This window comes from Balaenoptera musculus, chromosome 20 (assembly GCF_009873245.2).
Source record: "Balaenoptera musculus isolate JJ_BM4_2016_0621 chromosome 20, mBalMus1.pri.v3, whole genome shotgun sequence".
NCBI lineage: Eukaryota > Metazoa > Chordata > Mammalia > Artiodactyla > Balaenopteridae > Balaenoptera > Balaenoptera musculus.
Genome location: NC_045804.1, coordinates 21,469,334 through 21,479,649, shown reverse-complemented (window position 1 = coordinate 21,479,649; position 10,316 = coordinate 21,469,334). Strand labels below are relative to the sequence as shown.

Sequence of the window (10,316 nt, the reverse complement as noted above, 5' to 3'; positions counted from 1 at the left end):
ATGAAGAGACAAGGTGTGGCCTTCTGGAAATGATTTGTCATTTGTGTTTTTGAGTTTTAACCCTTCTCTGGTCAAATTGATGCTTGATATTTTATGCCCTTACCTTCATGAAGACCAGAGATTCTGAATAGTGCTGAATCCTAACTTAATTCAGAAAACAGCATCCGCTTTCTGGGCTCAGCCTTAGTTTGCAACGACAAGGCTAAATGCACTAAGAAGGTCAGAATCATCAGTAAATATGGGACCTGTTTTGATGCCTCCCTCAGGAGAATGGTGAAGAAAATTGAAATCCGCCAGCACGCCAAGTACACTTGTTCCTTCTGAGGTGAAACCAAAATGAAGAGCTAAGTTGTGGGGACCAGGCACTGGGGTTCCTGCGTGAAAATTGTAGCTGGTGGTGCCGGAACCTCCCAGCCCACTTCTGCAGTCACAGTAACGTCTGCCCTCAGAAGACTGAAGGCATGCAAAGGCCAGTAGAAGCTCCACCATTTGAAACATTGCTAGCCCATAATAAATAGCTTGATTTATGTAACAAACACACAAAACAGAAAACAGCATTCATTATTCCCATTTTCCAGGACCCCCTGGAAACTCCCCCTGAATTCCTCTATACTGATGCTATCAATGGCTGTAGTAAGACAACGGGGAACATTTCTTTCTTTTTTTCATCTTTTTGTAAGCTGAATGCTACCTCCAGGTTATCTCTCAATTTTTCTCAGTCTTCCTGAAATTCTGCATCTTTAACTCTTTTTTTTTTTTTTTCCAGCTTCTTGACTTCCTACAACGTTTTTCATGTATTGATTATTGACAGAAAGCAATAGCAACGTTTTGTATTTCTGGCTATTTCAGTTACCTTTGCTCTAAGCAAATTTGCTTTATAAGATATATTTTTATAAAATCCTTCACACCAGGCTTTCATGGCAAGATAGGCTAAGTTCATAAAATAACCTGATGGACACACTCAATTTGCTATTTCTGACAAGTGTAGAATATATCTATCTCGGAGAGCTGGCTTCAACTGTTTCTATGTGATTTCACAACCACAGTGAGAGAAGGGGCTATGGGGATGCGGAGGGAACTTGGGCAATGTGTGAGAAAAGTTGTGGTGGCAGACTGGCCTCTGCTGGCATCAGCAGTCACCCGGAATATAAACTTGTCAAGATTCTAGACCTGAACAAAGCAAAGATACTGCTAGACAGACAAGACAAGGACTCAGAAAGGTTATTGCCTGTGCTCCCTTTCCGGACAAACAAACAATATTTGATTTGATGTGTTGGATAAACTCCAGCCAAACAAGAGAAGAATTCAACAGAGAGGAAAACATAGGATATAAGAAACTGAAACTGAGAACTGCAGGGAAAGAAAAGCTGCTTTAAGGGGAAACGAACACTGAAGAGCTGATTAGAAACACCTAAACAATCACAAAAGGCACACTGTTCAAGAAAGTCACGATCTGAAAATAAAGCAAACTATAGTTTTTAAATGACTCTGAGAACTGAAGAAGCAAAAGGAGCAGCATTTTCCAGACTACGAAGGCCGTGCCTCCTTTAGCTAGGTAATTCGGGGTGGGAGTGGGGAGTGGGGAGTGGGACTGACGGATGCTCTAATTTTGTGAACCATCATTTTGGATTTATAATAGTTGCTAACCACAATTGTTTCCCCATGATGCACTTTGTTGTTTCTTATAACTTTGACTGCCTTTTATAGAATAGTTTTATAGGATCTTTTTAGGTGATATATTCAAATTATTTACCAATTGCTATGGCATGAGCCCTGACCAATTTCAACAAATATTTATTGAGTGCCTCCATGTGCCAGACATTATTCTAGGTGCTTGGAAAAATCAGTGAACAAAACAATTCCTGCCCAAGCAGAGCTTAACTTATAGTGATGCAGACACATCAGAAACAATAAATCAGTAAGAGAAGACAAAAGAAAGGGAGCAGGAAAGAGAAGGAGGATTGGGAATGCAGAGGGTAGGAACAGGGAGAGGAAAGTAGTAGCGTGGATGGAAATTTAAAATCGGGTGGTCATGGAAGGCTTCATTGAGAAGATGAGACTCAAGCAAAGACTTGACAGAGATGAGGACATCAGGCAAGCGGGTATCTGAGGGCAGAGCGTGGGGGCAGAGGAGCAGCTGGTGCCAAGCCCTCAGGCTGGAGTGCGCCTAGTCTGCTGCAGGGACCACAAGGAGCCACGGTGCCTGGAGTGGGGGCTGCAGTGGAAGGAGAGGAGCGAGATAAGTGTCCTTGTCCCTCCATCCCTCCACCAACCCGGGAGGAGTGCAGCTCTTACTCTGAATGACATCTCACCCACTGAAGCATCTTAAGCACAAAGGCCAGGGTCTGGCTTTCATTTTAAAATGATCACAATGGTTGTACTGATGAAAAAAGACTGTAGGAGGCATGGGAGGAAGCAGGGCATCTGTCAGGAGGCTGATGCTGCCATCCAGGTGAGAGAAGATGGCACCTTGGATCCAGATGGGCAGTGGTGGGTTCTGGATATACTTGAAAGTTAGAGCCGTTGGGATTTCCTGACCAACTGGATGTGGGAGTGAGGGGGGGAGAGGGGTGAAGGACCACTTCTGGGCTTGGAGGATGGTGTCGATCCAGGAGGGGCTGGAGCAGGACCCTGGGAGCCCCTTGCTGGCCCTTCAATGCTGTGGCAGTGTTAGGGGAGTCCCCCGGGAGGCAGGAGGCGCCAGGAGAGCAGGGGCGCTTGGGGAGTTCTGCACAGCATGTCTGTTTCCGTGCTTACCCGCTGTTGGCAGCCCTGGATGTTGTGCTTATGGCTCAGCTTTTCCTCATTCTTTTCTCTTGGAGAATGAACCTAAAAGTAGGCTTAGATCTTAAACTTATTTTAAATTAAAAAATAGGTTTTTGATTCTCCAGTTAGATATCAGCGAGGTCTTCTGATTTTTAGGGGACAGTTGACTAAGTTTAACTACCTGAAAACAAATGTTACTCATCAAGAGACATTAGTTAATTAAAAAAAAATACCGAAAGTATACTAAACAAAAAAGAAAAAGATTAGGGAAAGCCTGAAACCTTTGGACACCACAGTTTTCTTTTTTTTTAATTTTTGAATTTTATTTATTTTTTTATACAGCAGGTTCTTATTAGTTATCTATTTTATACATATTAGTTTATTTTTGTCAGTCCCAATCTCCCAATTCATCCCCCCCCCCCCCCCCCCCCCCCCCCCCCCCCCGCCCCGCCCCGCCACTTTCCCCCCTTGGTGGACACCACAGTTTTGTTTGTTTTTTTTTTTTAACTTACGTTTATTTATTTATTTATTTGTTTGTTTTTATTTATTTATTTATGGCTGTGTTGGGTCTCTGTTTCTGTGCGAGGGCTTTCTCTAGTTGTGGCAAGTGGGGGCCACTCTTCATCGCGGTGCGCGGGCCTCTCACTATCGCGGCCTCTCTTGTTGCGGAGCACAGGCTCCAGACGCGCAGGCTCAGTAGTTGTGGCTCACGGGCCTAGTTGCTCCGCGGCATGTGGGATCTTCCCAGACCAGGGCTCGAACCCGTGTCCCCTGCACTGGCAGGCAGATTCTCAACCACTGCGCCACCAGGGAAGCCCGACACCACAGTTTTTATCCTGACATTTTGATTGGAAGGATGTTGTAACTCAGGAGACATTTTCTCATAAAAGTACATACTTTGGGACTTCCCTGGTGGTGCAGTTGTTAAGAATCCGCCTGCCAATGCAGGGGACACGGGTTCGAGCCCTGGTCCAGGAAGATCCCACATGCCGCGGAGCAACTAAGCCCGTGCGCCACAACTACTGAGCCTGCGCTCTAGAGCCCGCGAGCCGCAACTACTGAGCCCTCGTGCCACAACTGCTGAAGCCCGTGAACCTAGAGCCCGTGCTCCACAACAAAGAGTAGCCCCTGCTCACCGCAACTAGAGAAAGCCTGCACGCAGCAACGAAGACCCAACACAGCCCAAAATAAATTAAAAAAAAAAAAAAAAAAGGATGGCTGGCTTCAGGAGGCTGCCTCCAACAAGAATTCTGGCCCTGGCCAGTGAATGCACATGCTCATGTGCGCATGTGTGTGCGTGTGTGTGCGTTGGGAGGTTGTGTTTCCTGCTGTTAATGGAAAGAGGACAGGTTGATCAACTAGAACAAAGAGACCAACCCAATGGACATCATTGTCAACAAAGAGACAGCATGACGGTAGTTGCCAAGGAATATGAGGAATAAAAAGAAGAAGGAAGTACGATTATATTGTGGGTGAAGGAATAAAACTTTAAGCAGAAATATTGTAGGTAAAATAAAATAAGATAAAAGATTTTATATTAGAAAAAAATGTAATTTTAATTGGAAAAATCATTGTGAACTCATGACCTTTAACAGAAATATGTTTTTCTGACTGCAGCCCATTAATATCAGCACTTCTGCCAACCCCTGACTCTCACTGAAAGGAATTGAGACTTCTTGAAGGAGGATTCTGCATCTTGGAGCAAGGAAAATTTAGGATGGGCTTAGAAAACAAGGGTTTCAGACAGGTAATAGTGGAAGGATAAGGAAGCCATGGACCAAAATGCAACAATTTTGACACCAAAAGAGAAAAAACAATTATGATTGACTGAAATGAGTAGAGTGTGTGAAAAACCTCAAGATAAAGAAGTTGATATATGATTTCTTAAAAGGATAAATATACCAAAATATGTTAACTTTTTTTTTTTTTTTTTAAATATGTTAACTTTAATCAACAGAGTGTCAATAAATCTGGATTTTAAAAATTAAATTAGTAGCCTCATACATTTGTTACTGTGTAATCAGGAAAGTGTGACTACAAGAAATTAATGTGAGACAGATAGTTCTGGAAAAAGGTAGAAATTGTACCAAGAACAGGAAAGACTGATCAAGATTAGTGGTCACACATAATAAACAGAAAGTATATGTGTGGGGGTCTCACAGCGGAGCAACTCCAAAGTTTTCCAAGATGAAGAACTACCCGAATATTCTAAAGGGGAGAGGGGACACTTCCAGAGCTCACTGTTAATCATAATGAGATATGACAAAGCACACATACATTTTAAATATAATTGCAACAGACCCGGTCAGTACTGCATATCATCCAAATGATGAGACAGTGGGATTTGGCTAAGCAAGATTGTAGAATGCACTATTTTGGTGAGAGACACCAGGTTCCAAGGGATGAATTAGTACAATCTATTGATGTAGCAAGTCAAGTTTAAGTAGAAAACGGGATCTTGGGTTGGAAAGTACGACCAGATCCATATCCTGGTCCAGAAGGTTTAGAATGTGGAAACCTAATCTTGGCTGGTCAGAGATAGTATTTTTTTTTTTCTCTTGGTTCTGAAGATTACTGTAACCCTACGAAGACATAGGAAAAAAAATTGCTGTGAACGTATGAGAGTGCCAAATAATCCTAGAAAGGGAACCCAAGAAAGTAAGAATAATATATACAGCGATGATGAAGGTGAACATTGACACCCACAGTATTATGACTTATGTAACCACTTAAGTGTAACTGCCTAATAATGAGTTCTGCTATCTCTGTGGCGTTCTGTGGATGTTTTCTCTGCTTTTATGATATTCAAAGCATCATAAAGGGGACAGGGAACTGGAGTGTCACAGGGGCTGAGGCAATGTGGTGACTGCTGTTAAGACACTAAGAGGTCTGTGACCTTCAATGAAAAGATAAAGTCCCACCCTGAAAGCCCTGGGGTTGAAGCAGGATTCAGTTCACACTTTCTGCCTCACCCTAGAACCTTTGGGAGTCAATCTATCTTGAAAAATAAAGGCAAGTCTTAGTCATGACTTTCTCATCATCAGCTGCTTCAAGAGTTTGTTCCCCGCCTACTGGGGAGTAAACCTCTCCTGGGAACCCAGAGGCCAAAGTTTCTCCATAGCCTACCCTGGCCTTTGGGTTTTCAACCTCTTTCTAATTTTCCGTTGGGAGCCTAAGAATGTCTTTTTATTGAGTCATTTGTGGAACTCGAAGCTACTCGAATTTATAATTTGTTAGCTGGTTTTTCCAACTATTTTCCAGCAAATAGCTGTCTATTTTTCATGTATCAGTCAACAGACTTTCGGAGGCCACCTCTGTGTTAGGCCCTGAGGCATGGTGGTGATCAGAGCAGGCACGAGCTGCCCTCACGGGGCTTGTAAGGGTCTAGTGGGGAAGACAGACGTGGCTCAATAAATCACACACCTGACACTTGCTAGAGAGGAAGGGTAAAGGGGGAGCTATGCATGGGCTTATCAGGGGCTCTTGATCTAGCCTGGGGGTGTGGGGTGGTTTCCTTGAGAAACTGATATGGAATGGGAAGGAATTTTCTTGTGAAGTGGGGGAAGAGTGTTCTGAGAAGAGGGCTGTGCAAAAGCCCCGAGGAACCAGGCTGTAGTACACAGACCGAGGCGAAGGTGGCGAGGCACCACCCAAGGTGCAGATCAAGCTGACTCCTGGAGGCCATATAAAGATTTTTTTCTTTTTTTGTGGTAAGAGCTTTATTGAGATCATTCACATACCATAGAATTTATTTATTTAACTTGTACAGTTCATTGGTTTTTAGTAGATCCACAAAGTTAAATAATCACTACAACCAATTTTAAAACATTTTCATCACCCTCCCGCCACCCCCAAGGAAACTTTATACCCTTTGGCAGTAATCCCCATTCTCCCCATTTGGGTTCTGGACCCAGTTTCAATGTGTGTATGTGGGTGTTTCCCCAAACATCCAACAAGCAATTATGGGGACACAGCCTGGGTGTCCTACAATTCAACTCAATTCTGACACCGTCTACCTGGACATTGAAGTTAAGGGCTCAGTTCTCCAAGACTGCCCTCCCCTCCAACCCTCCATTCAGAGGCCAGTCTTTTTTTTTTTTTTTTTTTTTTTGGCGGCGCATCATGCGGGATCTTCCCTGACCAGGGCTCGAACCCCTGTCCCCTGCACTGGCGAGCAGATTCTTAACCACTGCACCACCAGGGAAGTCCCCAGAGGGTAGTCTTAAGCCCAGGTTGTCACCTGTGCCTCTGACCCACTGACTATAGATCAGAGGTTCCATCGACCCCCTCCTTGGGTTCGACTAACTTGCTAAGTGGCTCAGAGAACTCAGAGAAACATTTTACTTAACTAAATTACCGATTTATTATAAGAGGATATAAACTCAGAAACAGCCAGACAGAAGAGATGCCTAGGGCAATGTATGGGGAAAAGTCATGGAGCTTCCATGCTCTCTCCACACACCCCACTCTCCCCAAATGTCTTTGTGTTCGCCAACCCGGAAGCTCTCCAAACCCCACCCTTCTGGGTTTTAGGGAGGCTTCATTACATAGGCATGACGGATTCCATAATTGGCCATTGGCAGTTGATTCAACCTCCAGTCCCTAGCCCCTCCCCGGAGGTCAGGAGGGTGCGACTGAAAGTTCTAACCTTCTCGTCACGTGGTTGGTTCCCTAGCAACCAGCCCCCATCCTTAGGTGCTTTCCAAATGTCACCTCATTAACATAAACTCGGGTGTGGTTGAAAGAGATTTGTTATGAATATCAAGACACCTTTATTGCTCTTATCACTTAGAAACTCCAAGGGTTTTAAGAACTCTGTGCCAAAAACCAGGGACAAACACCACGTATATTTTTTATTACATCATATACTAGGCTGGTATGTTTTGAGTTTGAGGCACTGTGAGAAATTCAGGTTAAATGGGTAGTTGAATGAACAGCTCTAGAAAGCCGTGGAGACTGGTTTGGAAGGAGATAAATTGACAGTCACTGGGAGACAGGCAGAGGCCCTGCAGGAAACAGATGTATGCTCCAACTGCTTGCTTTGAGGAGAGTTTAAGAAAGGGGCTGTTGTAGGGTTGAAGGAAATCAATTAAAAAAGAGAGCAGGGACTTCCCTGGTGGTGCAGTGGTTAAGAATCCTCCTGCCAATGCAGGGGACACGGGTTCGAGCCCTGGTCCGGGAAGATCCCACATATCGCGGAGCAACTAAGCTTGTGCGTCACAACTACTGAGCCCGTGCGCCTAGAGCCACCGCAATGAGAAGCCCGAGAACCACATCGAAGAGTAGCTCCCACTCGCTGCAATGAAGACCCAATGCAGCCAAAAATAAACAAATAAAAAAAAAATTTAAATGTGGCATGTTTTTTTAAAAAAGTACATAACTGGAGGGATTATATTTGCAGAACAGAAAGTAAATATTTAAAAAAAAAAAGAATGTCCTTATTCTTAGGAGCTATGTGAAGTACTTAGAAGTGAAGGAGTCCTGATGTCTGAAAATTACTCTTAAATGAATGACCAAAAAATAAGAATATGTATATATATCTAGTGAGAGAGAGTGATAAGGCAAGTAAGACTAGTGGTGATTTAGACACAGGGCATATAAAAGTTCATTGCACTTTATTTTTTATTTTAAAAAATTTTCAAAATAAAAAGGCAAATGTGACTAGTTGGTGATTTAGACACAGGGCATATAAAAGTTCATTGCACTTTATTTTTTATTTTAAAAAATTTTCAAAATAAAAAGTAGGGAAAAAACTAACACCTTAGTATAGAACAACTGAGAAAAAAATAGAAACACGGAAAGAAGAAAATACCCATGATTCCACCACCTAAAGATAGTCAATGTTGACATTTTGGTGTATTTCCTTTCATTTTTCTTAGGCACTTAAAAACTGTATTTGATGTTAGTATATATACACACAGACCCACTGATAGTTTAAATTTAAATAAGACATGTTTGAATAACACATTGTTTCAACTTAGATGAGTAGAAGGGAACAGAAATAATTCTAAATATTCAGAAGTTTTTAAAAGAACCTAAAATTAGGGACTTCCCTGGTGGTCAGGTTGAGACTCTGCACTCCCAATGCAGGGGGCCTGGGTTCGATCCCTGGTCAGGGAACTAGATCCTGCATGCAGCAGCTAAGATCCCACATGCCCCAACTAAAGATCCCGCACGCCACAGCAAAGACCCTGCACGTGGCAACTAAGATCCGACACAGCCAAGTAAATAAAGTAAATAAATAAATACTAAAAAAAAAAAAAAGAACCTAAAAAATTCGATATTCTAGTGCATCATTTAACCATGTATGAGCCATTTTTCTATTGCAGTACCTCAGGCAGTATGGTACGGTGGTCAGAGCCCAGGCATGGTGGTCAATTGCCTGGGTTTGAATCTGGCTCAGACTAGCTCTGTGACCTTGAGGAAGTTTCTTAGCTTTCTGATTCTGCTTCCTCCTCTGTAAAGTGGTGATAATAATTCGTGTTGGGAGGATGAAGCAAGTTATATGTGCAAAGTCTTTAGAAAAGTGACAGGCATCTCACCATCACCACCATCATCACCACCACCATTATCATCATCACCACCACCATCACCATCACCACCATCATCATCATCATCATCATCACTATTATTAGCTCGAGGAACCAGGTGGTAAGGATGACTCAGTAAGTTATTTTTTGTTTTGTTTTGGTTTTGATTCTTAAACCAAAGAGACCAAGGTCCTCAAGCATTCACAATCCTTAGAAGTCACCTACAGATAGTGATTAATCTGAATCTCAAAGGCACAGAATCAGCTTATTTCTCTCTCTGCTGGTGCCATCACCCCAAAGGCAGCAATGACAAGAGAGCAAGTCCTTCCTTTTTTTTTATTTTTGGCTGCAACCAAGGATCGAACCCATGCCCCTCGCAGTGGAAGAGTGGAGTCCTAAACACTGGACCACCAGGGAATTCCCCTTTTTTTTTTTTTTTTTAATTTTTTACCTCCTTTCTTTTTATTTTCCACCTCTCTCCTTATCCTCCTTACCAAGTCTTCCTGATCGCTTGTCACTTGCCAGCTTTAAATTCTCCTCAAAACTATCTCAGCCTCAGATATCGTCAGCTGACATTACTTCCCAGAACCTTGGTGTCATTTTCTATTCTGCCTGGAATACAGCTGCTTCACTCCAGCACTTGTGGGGTAGCATTCTATCAAGCTAGCCTAAAAGAGCTCGTCTCTGGCTACACAAAGAGTGCTTCCATCCTTATTTTTGTTTTGTTTTGAAATTTTTTAACTGCCCTCCCCTACTGAAGATTATGGAAGAATAAGAGAAGATAAAAGTTAATCTTACTGTATAGCGTGGGAAACCTGGTTAGACATTTGAAATGCCCAAATATACCACAATCTGACTAGAGAATATTCTGGCAGTGGGTAACAACAGCTATGAAACTTTTCAAACCTTTGACCCAGTATTACCAGTTTTGGGAATATACCCCAAAGAAAATAACTAAAAGGGAAAAAATGTAACTCGTGCAAAGATGTTTGTGTGCTGCTATTTTTAAGAGTGAAGAAT

At 42.7% G+C, this 10,316-nt stretch overlaps 1 protein-coding gene across 1 annotated transcript; it reads left to right on the top strand.

Moving 5' to 3' along the window:
* Window positions 1–477, top strand: LOC118886678 (60S ribosomal protein L37a-like). Its single transcript, XM_036836740.1, is given in 2 exon segments — window positions 1–13; window positions 155–477. Coding segments are annotated over 2 exon segments (336 nt in total).
* The last annotated feature ends 9,839 nt before the right edge of the window (window positions 478–10,316 follow it).